General features: G+C 41.9%; 1 protein-coding gene across 1 annotated transcript in view; it reads right to left on the reverse strand.

The window, feature by feature from the left end:
• csmd2 (CUB and Sushi multiple domains 2) overlaps positions 1-19,229 on the reverse strand; it is a 736,338-nt gene that overhangs the window by 116,616 nt on the left and 600,493 nt on the right. The window contains exons 47-50 of the mRNA XM_041212915.1: positions 11,152-11,325; positions 10,396-10,569; positions 681-854; positions 399-587 (exon numbers count right to left, since the gene is read on the reverse strand). Of these exons, the coding sequence (XP_041068849.1) occupies positions 399-587; positions 681-854; positions 10,396-10,569; positions 11,152-11,325 (711 nt within the window). The remainder of the gene's footprint in view (positions 1-398; positions 588-680; positions 855-10,395; positions 10,570-11,151; positions 11,326-19,229) is intronic.

The following is a 19,229-nucleotide window of genomic DNA, read 5'->3' on the forward strand; positions in this document are numbered from 1 at the left end:
CATCAGAATTAGCTATTTAAGTGCCTCAATAGATTTCAGGACATGTGGGCTGCCTGACTCTTTGCCTGCCCACTGCAATATTGGAGACTCTGTGGGTGTACCCACACCATATGGACTGCAGCTCACCGCCACCATCTCAAGGGCAATTAGGCAATAAATGCTGACCTAGCTAGTGACCACGTCCCATGAATGAATAAAAAAAAGGTTGGGATTGGGCAGGAAGACAACGGGCAGGCCACCCATTTTATTTTATAAGCTCTCCCCACCCCATCTTTAAATATACCAGCAAGGGGCTGTAAGTAACACCCTTTTGTAGCTCGCATTTGATATCTCGCTTAATAAGTTGACATTAAACAGATTCTTCATTTCTGAAACCTTGAAGCAGTAAAATCACTTACACAGGCACTTTGGGAGAGATTTGTCCCAGGAACCATCACCTTGACAGGTCAGCACCTCTGATCCCAATAGGTAGTATCCGGCATTGCACTCATACGACACGCTGCTACCATAACTGAATCTTTGCGCAATGTTTAGTTGCACTCGACGAATGCCATTTTCAACATGTGCAGGATCTGAACAATTGACCACTGTAGGAAAGTAAGAAAATGTGTAAAGTCTTTCTACCTTGTTTTTATATAACGAGAAAAACTTTGAAGCTACACAGTTGTCATTATTCATACCTTTACAAATAGGAAGTGAGTTGCTCCACTGTCCATTGGATTGGCACTGGGAGCTAATGGTACCATGCACTGTGTACCCTGGGTTACAGGTGAACCGAACAATATCATTCAGGTTAAATTGAGTTCCATGTGTTATGCCATTACCTGGATTACCAGGGTGGCCGCATGTAATAGCTGCGAGAAGAAAATAACAAAATAAATGTTGTGTAATATATAATTATTCTGTAATATCTCCAGTGGAACTCTAACATCCTGGTCCCCAGCTAACCATTCTTCCACCATTTAAAACTTTTTATACACCTCCGTTTGAAACTAATAATGGATATTAGACACTAAGATAAAAGCAAAATACTGACATGTGCTTCAAAATACACCACAGAAAATCTAAACAGATACTGTGAAATAAATAGGGTTAAGCTTCATGAAATGCATGCCACAGGGCCAATTTTTTGTCAGGAGGACACCTTCGGAAAATCAGTGCTCATGTGTACAATGACTGTGCTTATCCAAGATGCTGCACAAACTAATACCAACTCCCCTGCAATAACGGTTATACAAATGACCCAATATGCAGAAAACATGCATGACCATGCAGTGCTAAACCAAATTACAGGTGAGTGAACTGCCCACCTCTAACCAACATAATAACTAATGTCCATGTCCACTGAAATTCAATGTACACAAGATGTTGCCTCACATGCCAGGGAATAACCCCGCATTGCTGTTGTGAGGTCATTTCAGGAGCTGTATTCCTGATGTACAGTTAGACTTAATGGCAGTACATTTCAAGAATTTGAATGCACTGTCCTAACTTTTTGTCAATGAAGAATTCTGAAATACTACGATTAGAATAAAGTAATGCGCGCAGTGAAATATTCAAAATGCACAGTGCCACATATGAGTAAACTCAGTACATAATTTATATACACTGAACAGGAGTTAACATTAAAACAGTAGATTGGTTAGTACCGACTGGAAGTGAATTGTCACTACTTATTCTGTATAAACTGTAGAGTGTCAGCCAGTAGTCAACCATTTGCTCATTCCCAGTGCGCTGAATTAGACTGGTAACAGTAAATTACTTCTATTCTTTCACAATGAGAAAAAATCCATAATTCAAAAGCTCCACCAGTGTGAGTTATGACTGTCTTTAGCAAGAGTGAAAGAACTCTAAAAAACTCACTAGCACCAGTGAGACACTATCTATTTATTGCAAAGGGCTGAGCTATTGTTTAAAACGAACATGGCCATTAAACAGATTCTAGAAACCTGCATGTGGCCTGTCAATGCTAGAAGATTATTCAATTTCACGTGTTATCATTTCTGCTTTTGAATGTTATGAATTAGTGCTCTTTTGGACTCTTGAAATAAAATCCATCCTAAAGAATCAAAGCAGTGAAAATCCAACTAGGTCCAAACACTCAATCTGCATTAATACTCTGCCTCAAATGCTACAAAAAGCAGCACTTACAATTTTTTTTATTCATTAAAGGGGTGTTGGCATCGCTGGCTAGGCCAACATTTATTGCCCATCACTTATTGCCTGTGAGAAGGTGATGGTGAGCTGCCTTCTTGAACCACTGCAGTCCATATTGTGTAGGTACACCCACAGTGTTGTTAGGGAGGGAGTTCCGGGATTTTGACTCAGCGACAGTGAAGGAACGGCGATATATTTCCAAGTCAGGATGATGAGTGGCTTGGAGGGGAATTTGAAGGTGATGGTGTTCCCAAGTGTCTGCTGCCCTTGTCCTTCTAGATGGTAGTGGTCATGGGTTTGCAAGGTGCTGTCTAAGGAGCACTGATGAGTTCCTGCAGTGCACCTTCTACTGCGGCCACTGTGCACTGATGGTGGAGGGAGTGAATGTTTTTTTGTGGATGGAGTGCCAATCAAGCAGGCTGCTTTGCCCTGGATGATGTCAAGCTTCCTGAGTGTTATTGGAGCTGCGCTCATCCAGGCAAGTGGAGAGTATTCCATCACACTCCTGATTTGTGCCTTGCAGATGTTGGACAGACTTTGAGGGGTCAGGAGGCGAGTTACTCACCACAGAATTCCCAGCCTCTGACCTGCTTTTGCAGCCACAGTATTTATATGTCTGGTCCAATTCAAGTTCTAGTCAATCGTAACCCCCAGGATGTTTACAGTGGGGGATTCAGTGATGGTAATCCCATTGAAAGTCAAGGGACGATGGTTAATTTCTGCCTTGTTGGCCCATGATTCACCACACTCTGATGTCAAGAAATCAGCTATGTGACCAGAAGGAAATAAAAACTGGAAGGGCTTCCCAGGAGGAAGCGAAGAAGGAATATGAAGCAGCCTATGCTTTGATGGTCTTGCAGTCTATCACAGGATCAAATACTTACTGAATCTGGAAAACCTCAGCAGGTCTGGCAGCATTGGTGGAGAAGAACAAAGTTGACGTTTCAAGTCGTAGTTGTTTTTCATTATGTCATGAAAGGCTTATTATCCGATTGCTTTTGGCTGACTTTTTTGTGCTAAATTAGAATGTGGGAGTTAGAACACTTCATCCACCCACTGTGGAAGTAGCACTGGCATGAAGTACTGAAGATCAGGAATGGCACAGTCAGTTACAGTAAACTGCTTTGCAACAACAATGTAACTGAATTAAAATGTCATTCATTTAAATAGTGTCACCTGAAAAGTTCCTTCCAAGGTTTGGTATGAATCAACAGATGTTAGATAGGCAGATAAGTAAGTGATCAGTGCTACCAATATATGACCCTGAAGATAGAAACTTTCAGAACGTGTGTTCTAACTATTTTTATACCACAGTAAAAAAAAGAAAATGCACCTATGCTCCAGACACCAACTTGCAAAGCTCCTTCGACTACATCTCCTGAACCGAAATGTCAACTTTGTTCTTCTCCGCCGATGCTGCCAGACCTGCTGAGTTTTTCCAGGTAATTCTGTTTTTGTTTTGGATTTCCAGCATCCGCAGTTTTTTCTTTTTATTTTTGTTTTTATAACTTATTGAATCTGATTGGCAGCAGCCCGACAGATTTGTCCTGTCACTTGGGAATGGTGTATAATGAGAGAAAACTGGGCGACGCGGGGGATGGGGACTGGGTGGGGGGGGATGCAAAAATGGGAAAATGAGAAGTATTACCTTAGGAATTGAACTTTGACCATTGAAGGATTAAAATTTACTTCACACTCTTGAGTACCCAAATGACCCCTATGAACTTTTGTACAAATGTACCTTTATTTTAATAAATGTCAGATAATATTTTAAAACACAATGTCTGGCAGAAGGCTACACATTGTAGTGAAATTTTTGGTATTAGATGGAAAAACTCAAGAAGTTATTCTGAACTCCTCAACTAGAATATTGTCCTTATTTGCACCTGAAGTAACTTCTGAAGTTTTTTTTTTGGCGGTGGGGGGGAGGGTGGTGGAGGTAGCAAAGAAAAGGGATATTGTTTGTTATCAATAAAAAGTAGAATTAAGACTGTGAAAATTTGTTTCAAAATTTGTTCCATACAATAATTAATACTGACTCATGGTGTTCCATTACATAAAGCTGCCACTCAATAAAAATGCATTATACCAGTAGTAAGGTGAGGTATCCTGTCCCTTTAAGAGAATGCAAGTGTATTGATCATGTGGCAATACTGACGAATAACTGCACAGCATGGGCAACTGGGAACTGTAAGTCTAGTTCTGGAGGTTTCTGAGTGAGCACATATGATGTGGTGCTCTGCCCTATGTTTCAATAAACCATCTCTGTTTATTCTTACATCAATCTCTCCCCATTATTGATTGCAAGCAGCAATTGATGAGAACATAGGAGGATGTGCAGTTAGAATTTGGTTGGCCAACAAACCCATTTATCCAAGACATAAAAGTGGTGATGAGGATAAAGAACAAAAAAAAAAATAAATTTCAAAATGGGTGAGCAAAGCATTGGAAAGAGCATCTGTACTTAACTTATAAAATAGGCGACAGCCAGTAATCAGAGCAGAAAGCAGTGCTGCAAGTTAAAATTTAAAAAAACCCTGCAGAATTGCGATCATGGGGATCCTGCCAAAACCCAAAAATGCAAAAACCAGCAGAGAAAAGCTGACAGCTGCAGAGGCAGAGTTAAAAAAAAACAGCAACTGCTCTTAAAGCAACAATGCATTTAAATTGGTAAATACATGAAAAATGGCTATGGGCAGAAAATTATAAGAGACCCCAGAGAGGTAAGCCAAACAACTAAATTTGTCATTACCTGGAAAGCCTATCCAAAGTGCAGTCCCCTTGCAGTCAATGCTGCAGTCCAGGCGTGTTGAACCATTCAAACCCATTTCAGACGACTGGTCCCAATATATCGAATGCCTAGTGTTCTTTCTTACACTAATGACATCACGGGGGAGGAGAAGAAGAGGGCGATTGTTTTGACCTCATGCGGAAGTAAAAGATATGGGCTGATCCACAGCCTTACGTCAACTTGCGCCCTAGACTCAAAGACCTTCGATGAGTCACCTGAGACCAAAGTCCTCAGTCACTATACAGCGCTTCAAGTTTAATTCAAGGAACAGGCAATAGCTGACTATGCAGCCATTTTAAAGGCATTAACTGAGCATTGCAAATTTGGAATGTCCATTAGCGATATGTTGAGAGACCTTTTGATATGCAGGATTGGAGATGATACTATCTAAAGGCGTTTGCTAGCCAAACGTGGTCTAGGTTTCAATAAGGCATTAGAATTAGCTACCACGATGGAGAGTGCTGTTCGAAATTCCAAAGTTATAAAAGAAACACAAAATGGCACCATCCATCTGGTCAAGTGGGACAATCTGGCAACAAAAGGCGTGGAAACTTCGGACTCCACAGAAAGACGGGAAACGGTCTTTAGCTCCAGGCAATTGAAAAACAATGGCATTGCAGTGAAAACCCACAAAATGAATGAGAGAAATACATTCAGGCCTCCAGTGAGCAAACAGCAACCCATACAAGTCAAGTGCTTCTTCTGCCACCGCTATGGCCACATAATGCAGCACTGCAGAGAGAGGCTAAAACAACTATAAAGGCAGAAGGAAAAATCATGAAATATGCCTCACGGAAGAGCCAGAAGAAATAGAATCAGACGTCCATTTGTTATATAACCTCAAAGTGGGTAGAACCGAGCCAATCCAAATAGTCATTACAGTTAACCGACAAAGGCAAAATACTGCAAATCTGAAACAAAACAAAAAATGCTGGAAAAACTCAGCAGGTCTGACAGCATCTGTGGAGAGAAAGACAGAGTTAACATTTTGAGTCCGTATGACTCTTGTTTTGTTACAGTTAACGGACAACCCATTAAGGTGTAAGTTGATAAGGGAGCGTCTATGTCTGTCTTTGGAGAGCATACATTTAGGTATCTGAGTAAGGGAACCCATCCTTTGAAGTTAGAAAAAGCTGAAGACGTACATTGGCGAAGAGATAAAAATGAAAAGGTTATATCAAGTCTCGGCGACGTATGGAGATCAATCTGAATGGTTGCCTTTGTTAGTGGTAGCTGGGAGAGGGCCCAGTTTAATAAGCTGCAACTGGCTTGAAAAGATTAAATTGAAATGGGCCGAAATTTTTCAAATTACAACGAAAGGCTTGCAGGAATTGTTGCAAAATTATGCTTCCGTTTTCAATGACGAGTTAGGAAGGATTCGAGAGCTACAGACCAAGGTCCATGTAGACCCCAACGCAATCCCAGATTTATAAGATGCAAACCAGTACCTTATGCTCTATGGGGCAAAGTTGAAATCAAACTTGACAGACTGGAAAAAATTGGGCATCCTACAACCAGTGCAATTTACTGACTGGACGGCACCTGTCATACCTGTACTGAATCCGAACCAAAGTGGGTGCTTATGCGGTGACTATAAGCTGTCAATAAGGTGGTCAAGCTTGATGGACACCTGACACCCAAGATTGAGGAATTGTATTCGAAGTTGGCAGGGGGCACCACATATTCAAAATTAGACATAAGCCATGCCTACCAGCAGGCAGAGTTGGAAAAGAACTCTAGGGAAGTCATCACCATTAATACACACCGAGGATTATAGCAATACACATGTCTACCCTTTGGGGTCTCCTCAGCGTGTGCTATTTTCCAAAAAATGATGGAAAACTTGCTCCAGGGTTTGCCCCCTGTTATCGTTTACTTGGATGACACATTGGTCATGGGGCTGACCAACGATGAACACTTAGCAAATCTAGAAGAGGTGCTCAAATGCTTCGCACAAACAGGGGTATGTTTAAAGTAAGAGTAGTGTCTGTTCCAAGCTAAGGAGGTAGTTTACTTGGGCCACAAGGTTGATGCGCAGGGCCTGCATGCTGTGGAAAAAAAAAGTCCAGGCCATTCGCAAGGCACCTGCCCCAAGAAATACCACAGAGATTAAGGTTTTCTTAGGCATGGTAAACTACTACAAATAATTCCTCCCAAACCTCTCGATTGTGCTGGCCCCATTGTATGGCTTGCTTAAGAAGAACCAGAAATGGAGTTGGTAAGCCCCACACCAGGATGCCTTCCTGTGAGTGACGCAATTTTTAAGATCGTCAGCCTTTTTGGTCCACTTTGACCCCAAGAAGGAATTAATTTTAATATGTGATGTGTCCTCTTATGGAATAGGGGCTGTCCTTTCACATCGGATGGCAGATGGCTCCCAACGACCCAATGGTTATACATCTCGCACACTCAGTGTACAGAGCGATAATATTCCCAATTTAAAAAGAGGGCTCAGCTATTGTGTTTGGCATCCGGAAGTTTCATCAATATCTCCACGGTCACCATTTCCATATTATAACTGACCTACTGGGATTATTTGGAGAAGACGAAGCGATACCCCCTATCGCATTGGCCCTCATCCAGAGATGGGCACTAATATTAGCCATCTACGAATGCACTTTTGTTCACCGTTCAGGATCTCAAATCACATATGCTAACATACTAATTCACCTTCCCCTGCCAGCTAATAATGGGGAGTCTCCGATTCCCCAGGAACTGGTCTTAGTGCTAAATTTTCTGGATTCCTCCCCTGTTCAGGCAAGACAAATCCATGAGTGGACAAGCCGGGACCCACTACTGTATAACGTCCAGGAGCAGGTCTTGAATGGTTGGTCAGATGGATCTAAATCTGAGGAAATGAAGCCCTGTTCTGATCGCAAATATGAACTCTCCTGTCAGGATGGCACATTACTCTGGGGAGCAAAGGTTATCGTGCCCCCGAGGGAGCGAAGGCCGTTATTAGCCCAGTTACACAGCGCTCACCTGGGCATTAGCAGAACGAAGATGCACGCATGCAGCTATTTTTGGTGGCCAGGCATGGACTTGGATATCGAAACCCTGATCAAAAGCTGTCCTCAGTGCCAGCAGGTGCAAAAGCTCTCCCACCCCACTTAGCTCCATTGCATCCATAGGAGTGACCGGGATGGCCATGGGTGCAGCTCCATGTCAATTACATGGGACCCTTCTTGGGCACAATGTTCCTTTTACTGATTGACTCCCACTCCAAATGGATGGACATCTATGAAGCCCTGTCGCCCACGTTGGCGGCCACCATAGATCGTTTGCGGCAGAGTTTTGTACTGCATAGTTTGCCAGAGGTCCTCGTGTCCAACAACAGGACCACTTTTACCAGCGGGGAGTTCCGCAGGTTCACGACCCTTATGAGCATTCCCATTTCAAAACCTCACCCTATCGCCCAATATCGAATGGCATGGCTGAGTGGGCAGTCCAAATGTTTAAATCAGGGATGAAAAAAATGGAAGGGGATTCCACCAGTACAAGATTGTCCTGGTTCCTGTTTGCATATCGGACCACACCACAAATGATGACTGGCATTCCCCCTACAGAAGTACTAATGGAGACACATCTCGGCACCCGCCTGACCCTTATCTGGCCGAATTTACAGGGGAGGGTGGAGAAAAACCAAGAGGCACAAAGACCAGGCATGGTGGTCATGGTTGCGAAATAACTTTCATGGTGGGAGACACGATCCTCGCGAAGAACTTTGGAAATGGGTCCAATTGGCTGTTAGGTGAGGTGATTGCAGTAACTGGACCCCTCTCCTATAACGTATTGGCAAACGGTTGAATAGTTAGACAACACTTGGATCATCTCTGCAAAAGAACCCCAGTCCCACAAGAAGAAATGCAGTCTTGATCTATGCTTGAGTTTGTGCCTCACAGAGAGGACAGGTCACATGATTTGGAAGTACTGGTGGGGCCTGTGGGACATGGGGGGCTCGGGGAGACAAACCTGCCAATTTCCACTGAGGAACCTAGTGGTCAACTTTCTCCTGAGGGGGGGGGTCTCAGAAAAACCAGTCAAAGTTGCTGGGCTACGACAATCAACCCGTTTGAGAAAGCCTCCTGAGAGACTTGACCTGTAAATAGATATTTTGTAAACAATTAATGTGTTTTACGCTTATTAGCTGTACTTTTAAGTAAAGGGCAAGGGATGTGGTAAAGTGAGGTACCTGTCACTTTAAGAGAATGCAAGTGTACTGATTATGTGACTGCACTGACAAATCACTGTACAGCGCGGGCGCTGGGAACTGTTAAGTCTTTTTCTGGAGATTTCTGAGTGAGCATGTATGATCCAGTGATATGCCCTATGTCTCAATAAAGCATTACTGTTTATTCTTACATCAGTCTCTCCCCATTATTGATTGCAAGCAGCAACTGCTGAAAACATAGGAAGGTGTGCAGTTACAGTTCGGTTGGCCAACAAACTCATTTACCCACACGGTTTAGCTTTCATATGTTTTAATCATTTAATTTAATTTAACTTTTTTTCCCATCTGATAGCTAGGAATAGTCTGTAACTGTTTCCCATTCATCTGGGGCTCAGTGCTGCACTTTGATGTATTTACCATCCAATTGCCTTCCTTCTTAAAACTGTAAAAATCTATGATTTTGTGCTATCATACATACTTCAGGGGAAACTAAAGTTGATCAGTAAAATCGAAACGGGCATCAACAATAATTGGCATACAAGTACAATTTTAGTAAAAGCGGGTCCTACTCAGCTTTAAACAGCCATGTTGCTTAAAATTAAAGGTACTGCATATGTTCAGAGAGGCATTTTACACTTGTTGCCCATGAAATAGCATGCTACTTTGAAACATGTACTAAAAACACTGGTGGTGGTGGATGATCAGCTAGGCCTCTATTTCAAAAGTAGAGGTGCAAACCTCTATAAATATGAAAATGACTCTGTCCCCATTACCTCATACTGATCTGGGAATACATGGTCCTGATACTTACTCTGTCTGGTATCTCAGTCAGTGGTCCTAAGACAACTTCCCGAATAACATATGTTTCTGGGAGTTAGCTCCTTGTGAATTGTAATTATATCATAACATCAATTAATCCAGAGTTCTCTGAAGGATAAATAGGTAAAGGGCTCAAAATATTGCACTGTTCCAAGTTCCTTACCTCATACCCTCTAACATCTTTCTTCTGCAAGCATTAATCTATATATCGCTAAGTACTGTATAATGACTGACTTGACTTAAATAATCATTTGCACAGCCTAATAACCCATTATGTGAAAAAAAATATTGGTTACCCATGTGAGCTAAGTAATTGAACACAGAAATCAAGCTTGGCAAGTAAGAAACAGTTGAGATATAATGACTAAGAGCAAAGGAAGAGAAACAGAACAGCTTCACCGGAGGCACTTTGCTCCCCTTCATTGATTATTAAATCACATTCTGAAGCAATACTTACGCACACATGCAGGTGATCTGCCTGACCACTTGTGGTCCTGCTGGCAAATTCGGACTGAAGTTCCAATCAAGCGAAAACCTGGACTGCACTGATATACCACTGTCCCGCGATAATTAAAATTTTCTCCAATTATCTGACCATTGACAATGGGCTTAGGCATCCCACAGTGACCAGCTAAGGCAAAAAAAGCTGCAATTACTAACATTTATGGCTTGATCGATTTCAATTCCAGGACAGAATTCAAAAAGGACAAGAAACAATAGTCGCCTTCAAACTTTTTACACGCAGAGACTTTACAAGTTGTTGAGCATGTTGACATGATTTAACACTGTCATGTCCCAATACAATAATTTTGTGATAATGCAGGATGGTTAATTTGGGAATTCATCATTAAAATAAGAACGCTGAGTGCAGCTGGTTTAAATAGGTTTCAGGATTAATCCCAAATATGACATATGAATCTTCACGTTAAATGAACTAATTGAAATAACAAAGGGAAACTTCCAAAGCTATAGATGGTAAACTTGTCAACTTGATCTTCTTGGAATTAGTTACCAGTAGTTCTTTGCTTAATGCGCACAATTACTTGCAAAATTTCAGAAGCAATTGCTATGTTTCGCTAGTATTTATTGAAAATTTTCTTTGTTATTAAGATTGATCTAAATATCAGCAAGCAAAATTTGGTAAGCAAAACCTCACAAGCTCACAAGACATAGAGTTTTTCACACTGATGTATAAATATCTCCAAATACTGACCGAGACATTTCACTTCCATTCCACTCCACAGTCCATTGGCCTGGCATTCCCGCACCCGGGATCCTACCATCGTGTAGCCGGTATTGCAGGAAAAGATGGCAGTCGCTCCATATATTGTTAATGTTCCAATCTTATTGCCATTTGGAGGAAATGGCAGTTCTCCACATGAGATAACTGAAGAGTTACAAAATTGATGAATTAATTTTAACAATTCAACTGCTGGAAAATGCTTTCTTTCCTACACCATTTGCTGGTCAGGCAGAAGCATGACATAGCCATATGTAAATGTTTTACACTTAGAACGTTTAGAATTTCTTTTTGCCCAATGTGGATGGCTTTCCGTATAAAAACACTTCTTTAGAACTTTACAGAGTAAGGAGGCAGAATCAAGGTTTAGGGATCCTGAAATATGTTGGATATTAAACATCTCAAACAAAGCTGTTTGCTTCCTGAGTGCAAGCATGCTTTCTTCTCTTTGTCCATTTGTTACAATCCTATCTGTTAGGGCATTGGCTTGTAGAACTATCCATAGGTGAGTAAGAAGAAACTCCACTGATGGAACCTGTAGAAGTGGGTCTAATGGTGAGTCAGAATGGTCAGCCAATCATCAACAATACACTGAGGTTCTGTGGTCGTGCTTTGTGAGGTGTCAGATTATAATATCTACCATAGATGATAGACTTGGTTTCAAAGTTCCATCCTCAGATATGCCAATTTGGAGTTATTTCAACCCCAGAAAGACCATACATCCTATCTTACACTGCATCTAAAGAGCTGGTTTGGCATTTTTTGCAAAATATTTTGAATTAATACAAATTTTTAAGGTTTAATGGCAGCAGTTCTTTAGTTTGCAATATAAACATGAAATCAATGGAAATAATAGGATTGCTGAGAAAAGAGACATTTTTTGTCAAAACTTTCCGTCTTACACTCATCAGGACAATTTACAAGAATATACCAATGTCAGGGGAAGCAATTTATTTACACTGTATGAGAAGAGAGTGCTAATTGGTTGGCAAGGTGACTCTGACTGGTAGAGGCATTGCCATGGAGAATGCACCAGTTAACGATGACCAAGTTAACTGCCAAGCGTTGCTTGAAATTTAAACCAGGCAGCTTTATTTGATTGGTCAAGAGATTGCTCTGGGGAGCGAACCAGCGGATGGCTGCCACTTATTTTGTTTAGCTGAAACAGGCGCAATGTATGTGCATGTTCTTTCTGTCTGCAAAGAACAGGACCCTATGTATTAATATATGTAGCTTCCATTACATGTAAATGCCCCACACTATCAGCCTGACTGACAATCTTAAATTGGTTGTCAGCATAATTTTTAGCACACTGAGGATTATTTAACAATTGTTGTCCAATCGCGGAATCACATCAAATGCTGGACACCATGTTTTGAGTTTTGCAAGCATGGGCTGGTTGGGTACGGTCTGGACCTTGCCCGTTGTGAACAGCAGAAGGGACATGCTGTTTGATACAATCCGCCAGTTTTGGACATATGGCTTACATACCTAGCATCACGCTGGCACTGAAATTCATATACCATATTACTCATTACTCAATAGGCAGAACATCTTTTTGGCTTGATGGTAGCATTCCTGTTAGCGGCAAATATCACTCGTGTTGCTGCAGCACAGTAACAGCGTGAAACAGCTAGCTTCATCTATTGCTCAAATTTTTGAGATACCTTGCCCTTCCAGGGTAATCTGAAGTAGACTGGGCACCTTTAGGGGTCGAAAGTGATGGCCTTGAGTTTATTCATGAGGTTACACAATATACAGCATGAAATGCTCTGATCAGGGTGACCATTATCCTGCAGGGTGTCTTTGATGTATCAAACTTACATGGTGAGCAAATGGCTCAGGCCCTATCTCCAAGGTTGCTGATAAGGCCAATCTTATAGTGTGTGGAACTGTAAAAGTTCCAATGCGCGCATTGACCAGTAAAGATGGGCTTGTAGTAGAGTGTGTTAGAGAACCCCTAGCAGATTTCTCAACGAGCATGTCAAGGAAAGGTAGTTTATTTGACTCCTCCATTTCAAAGATGAATTTCAGCACAGGATGGAGCCCATTAAGACATGGAAGGAAATTATTACATGCGGCGGTGGATTTAATCATAGCAAACAAATCATCCACATATCGGAAATATGCAAGGGGTAGGAGGTTGGGTGCCATTCTCTTGAAGACACAGTTCTCAGGGAACCCAACAAAGATGTTTGCAAGAGCTGGGCCTAGAGGGGATCCCATGGCATACATAGTGTCATTAAAGCTGAACTCAATTGCATGAGTTGTCAAATTCATAAGCTCAATAAATACTGATTCATGCAATGGTGGCAGGTCTAGATCACCATGATATATAATTTCAGTGCCAGTGTGGTGCTAGGTATGTAGGCCAAACATCCCAAAGACTGGTGGATCATATCAAACAGCATGTCCCTTCCATTGTTTGCAACGGGAAAGGTACGGATTGCACCCAACCAGCCCATGCTTGCAAAACTCAAAGCCCAGTATCCAACATTAGATGAGATTCTGCGATTGGGCAACATTTGTTAAATAATTCTCAGTGTCCTAATAATTACACTAACAACCAATTTAAAATTGTCAGTCAGGGTCGCGAGTGTGGCACATTTATCCATACTGGAAGCTACATATATTAATACATAGGTCCCTGTTCTTTGCAGACAGAACAAACAGGTTCACATTTTGTGCCTGTATCATCTTAATCAAAATAAGTGGCAGCCATTCGTTGATTCATTCCCCAGGACAATATCTTGACCAATCAGAGTCAAGCTAACTGGATTAAATTTCAAGCAATGTTTGGCAGTTAACTGTCTGTCATCATAAATTGGTGCATTCTCCAGGGCAATGCCTTTACCAATCAGAGACCATTTGCCAATCAATCAGCACTCTCTTCTCATACAATATAAATATGTTGTTACCATTACTTATCTGGAGTTGTATCTTGACATTGGTATTTTCTCGCTAATTGTCCTGGTGAGTGCAAGACCAAAAACTTTGACAAAAAAAATCTTTTTCAGCAATGCTTAAGTTCTACACTACCAAATGGAAATAACAGCAAATATGTTGATAATTAAAACAATAGTGTTGTTGCAGCACAACCTTGTGCAAGAGAGACAGTGCATCTGAGGGTGGAGAGAGCGCATTCAGACATGAAGCAAATTTATTTCGATCCTGTGCTCCAGCCAATTTGACTATGAACTAAAAATAAAAACAAAAAAACTGCGGATGCTGGAAATCCAAAACAAAAACAAAAACAGAATTACCTGGAAAAACTCAGCAGGTCTGGCAGCATCGGCGGAGAAGAAAAGAGTTGACGTTTCGAGTCCTCATGACCCTTCGACAGAACTTGAGTTCGAGTCCAAGAAAGAGTTGAAATATAAGCTGGTTTAAGGTGTGTGTGTGGGGGGCGGAGAGAGAGAGAGAGAGAGAGAGAGAGAAGTGGACTGGGGGTGTGGTTGTAGGGACAAACAAGCAGTGATAGAAGCAGATCATCAAAAGATGTCAACAACAGTAGAACAAAAGAACACATAGGTGTTAAAGTTGAAGTTGGTGATATTATCTAAACGAATGTGCTAATTAAGAATGGATGGTAGGGCACTCAAGGTATAGCTCTAGTGGGGGTGGGGAGAGCATAAAAGATTTAAAAAATTTTTTTTTAATAATGGAAATAGGTGGGAAAAGGAAAATCTATATAATTTATTGGAAAAAAAAGGAAGGGGGAAACAGAAAGTGGGTGGGGATGGGGGAAGGAGCTCATGACCTAAAGTTGTTGAATTCAATATTCAGTCTGGAAGGCTGTAAAGTGCCTAGTCGGAAGATGAGGTGTTGTTCCTCCAGTTTGCGTTGGGCTTCACTGGAACAATGCAGCAAGCCAAGGACAGACATGTGGGCAAGAGAGCAGGGTGGAGTGTTAAAATGGCAAGCGACAGGGAGGTTTGGGTCATTCTTGCGGACAGACCGCAGGTGTTCTGCAAAGCGGTCGCCCAGTTTACGTTTGGTCTCTCCAATGTAGAGGAGACCGCATTGGGAGCAACGAATGCAGTAGACTAAGTTGGGGGAAATGCAAGTGAAATGCTGCTTCACTTGAAAGGAGTGTTTGGGTCCTTGGACGGTGAGGAGATAGGAAGTGAAGGGGCAGGTGTTGCATCTTTTGCGTGGGCATGGGGTGGTGCCATAGGAGGGGGTTGAGGAGTAGGGGGTGATGGAGGAGTGGACCAGGGTGTCCCGGAGGGAGCGATCCCTACGGAATGCCAATAGTGGGGGTGAATGGAAGATATGTTTGGTGGTGGCATCATGCTGGAGTTGGCAGAAATGGTGGAGGATGATCCTTTGAATGCGGAGGCTGGTGGGGTGATAAGTGAGGACAAGGGGGACCCTCTCATGTTTCTGGGAGGGAGGAGAAGGCGTGAGGGCGGATGCGCGGGAGATGGGCCGGACACAGTTGAGGGCCCTGTCAACGACCGTGGGTGGAAAACCTCGGTTAAGGAAGAAGGAGGACATGTCAGAGGAACTGTTTTTGAAGGTAGCATCATCGGAACAGATGCGACGGAGGCGAAGGAACTGAGAGAACGGGATGGAGTCCTTACAGGAAGCGGGGTGTGAGGAGCTGTAGTCGAGATAGCTGTGGGAGTCGGTGGGTTTGTAATGGATATTGGTGGACAGTCTATCACCAGAGATTGAGACAGAGAGGTCAATGAAGGGAAGGGAAGTGTCAGAGATGGACCACGTGAAAATGATGGAGGGGTGGAGATTGGAAGCAAAATTAATAAATTTTTCCAAGTCCCGATGAGAGCATGAAGCAGCACTGAAGTAATCATCGATGTACTGGAGAAAGAGTATTGGAAGGGAGCCGGAGTAGGACTGGAACAAGGAATGTTCCACATACCCCATAAAGAGACAGGCATAGCTGGGGCCCATGCGGGTACCCATAGCCACACCTTTTATTTGGAGGAAGTGAGGGGAGTTGAAGGAGAAATTGTTCAGCGTGAGAACAAGTTCAGCCAGACGGAGGAGAGTAGTGGTGGATGGGGATTGTTCAGGCCTCTGTTCGAGGAAGAAGCTAAGGGCCCTCAGACCATCCTGGTGGGGGATGGTGGTGTAGAGGGATTGGACGTCCATGGTGAAGAGGAAGCGGTTGGGGCCAGGGAACTGGAAATTGTTGATGTGACGTAACAACTTTAGGTCATGAGCTCCCTCCCCCATCCCCACCCCCTTTCTGTTTCCCCCTTCCTTTTTTTTTCCAATAAATTATATAGATTTTCCTTTTCCCACCTATTTCCATTATTAAAAAAAAAATTTAAATCCCCCACTAGAGCTATACCTTGAGTGCCCTACCATCCATTCTTAATTAGCACATTCGTTTAGATAATATCACCAACTTTAACACCTATGTGTTCTTTTGTTCTATTGTTGTTGACATCTTTTGATGATCTGCTTCTATCACTGCTTGTTTGTCCCTACAACCACACCTCCACTCCACTTCTCTCTCTCTCTCTCTCTCCGCCCCCCACACACACACCTTAAACCAGCTTATATTTCAACTCTTTCTTGGACTCGAACTCAAGTTCTGTCGAAGGGTCATGAGGACTCGAAACGTCAACTCTTTTCTTCTCCGCCGATGCTGCCAGACCTGCTGAGTTTTTCCAGGTAATTCTGTTTTTGTTTTGACTATGAACTAATTTAACTCCTGAGCAAAGTGTTTAGCTTTGTTTAAGGGTGTGAGGGGTGGATTGACTAATGTATTTTGAGAAACTAGATTAAAAGATATAACTCTAGATAAGTAATGGTAAACATTTGAAGAATTGATTCATAATTTGCAATGAATACATGCTCTCTTAAGGAATAAAAAACCAAGAAAAGCAGACCAACTGTGGTTAATAGGAAGTGTTAAAGGTAGATTTTGTTAAAGGAAAAGGCTCATACATTTGCCATAGTGAATCATAACTCAGGATTGGAAAGATTTTAGAGTTCAGCAAAGGACGACTAAGAAAGAGAAAATGGAAGAGACCTAAATAGCGTATAAAAACTTCTATAGTCATTTAAAAGGGAAGAGATTAACACAAACAAACATGGGTCTCTTGGATGCAGAGAGATGGGAAATTATAATGTTGAATAAGGAAATATTGAACAAATATATTGCTATCCATCTTCATGGTAGAGGATACGAAAAGTATTCCAGAAGTAGTTGGGAACCAAGGGTCTAGTGAAAATGAGGAACTTAAAAAATTTAGTATTAGTAAGTAAAGAGTACCTGAGAAATTACTGGAACTAAAATCCACCAAATCGGCTGGACATGAGGCCTACATCCTCAGGCTTTAAAAGAGATGGCTACAGAAATAGTGGATGCATTGGTTTTGATCTTCCAGAATTCACTAGACTCCAGAGCAGTCCCCAGAGATTAAAAGATAGCAAATGTAACCCCATACATAATGCATCTACATTTGCTGATTTACAAAGTTAGAGGGGAAAGTAAGCTGTGAGGAGGATACACAGAGACTGCAAGAGGATGTAGACAGATTAAGTGAGTGGGCAAGCAATGGCAGATGGAACAAAATTTGGGGAAAAGTAAAAAGGCAGCATAGTTTTTAAATTGTGAGAGGCTGGGGAATATTGATATTCAACAATAAGTGGGGTGTAAGAGGAAAGAAGTCTTACTGCAATAGTATAGGGCCTTGTGAGACTGCACCTAGAGTAATGTGTATGGTACTGATCTCCTTGCCTAAGGAAGGATACACATGTCTTAGAGGCAGTACAACAAAAGTTCACTATGCCAATTCCTGGGAAGACGGAACTGCCCACTGGGGAGAGATTGAGTGGGTAAGGCCTATATCTGTGAGAGTTTAGAAGAATGGGAGTTGACCTCATTGAAACATATAAAATTCTTAAGGGTTTTGTCAGGGTGAATGTGGGGACCATGTTTCCCCTGACTGGGGAGTCTAGAAATAAGGGCCAATATCTCAGAATAAGGAGTCAGTCATTTAGGACTCAAATGAGGAGAAACTTCTTCATTTAATGGGATGTGAATCTGTGAAATTCTCTATCCTAGAGAGCTGTGAATGCTCAGCCAGTGAGTATATCCAAGAAAGAGATCAATACATTTTTGGATATTAAGGGAGTCAAGGAGTATGGACTTCATGCGTGAAGGTGTAGCTGAGACAGAAGATCTTAGTGAATGCCAGAGAAGGCTCAAAGGGCTGACTGGTCGACTCCTGCTCTTATTTCTTATGATCTTATCTGCAGCTTACCTAATACATTTAGAACATTGAATTGATAGATACGAGCTATGTGAAAGACTTAATGAGGAGTTGCACCCCTTAGTACTGACAAAAATTGACCTGCACTTATTTTAGAATGACTCAGGGTGCTTCATAGGAGCATTATCAAATTAAGCGTGACACCAAACCACATAACGTAATATTAACACAAAAGCAAAATATCCATGGATGCTGGGAATCAGAAATATAAACAAAAATGCTGGAAATATTCAGCAGTTCTGGCAGCATCTGTGGAGAGATAAACAGAGTTAATCCTTCAGGTCTGATAAAAGGTCATGCATGAGCTGAAAGGTGAACTCTCTTTCGAATAAAAAAAGGAAAAAGGGGAACCTCTGGATGTGCTGTTATTTAGATTTCCAGAAGGCATCTGACAAGATGCCATATCAAAGGTGACTATGCAAAATAACAGCTTATGTATAGGAGGTAACATATTAGTGTGGATTGGGGATTGGTTAGCTAATGGGAAATAGAAAGTTGGTATGAATGGATCATTTTCAGGCTGGCTAGATATTACAAGTGAAGTGCCACAGGGATCAATGCTGCCCCCTCAACTATATACAATTTATATCAATGGCTTGGATGAAGGGACCAAATGCAAGATTGCTAAATCTGCTGATGACACAAAGATAGGCAAGAAAGTAAGTTGTGGAGTCTGAAAAGGGACATAGGTAGGTTCAGTCAGTGAGCAAAAATTTGACAGAGTATTATGTGGGAAAATGTGAACTTGTGCACTTTGATGGAAAGAATAGTAAAGCAGCATTTTATTTAAATGGAGGG

The sequence above is a fragment of the Carcharodon carcharias genome, chromosome 19 (assembly GCF_017639515.1).
Source record: "Carcharodon carcharias isolate sCarCar2 chromosome 19, sCarCar2.pri, whole genome shotgun sequence".
NCBI classification, from domain to species: domain Eukaryota; kingdom Metazoa; phylum Chordata; class Chondrichthyes; order Lamniformes; family Lamnidae; genus Carcharodon; species Carcharodon carcharias.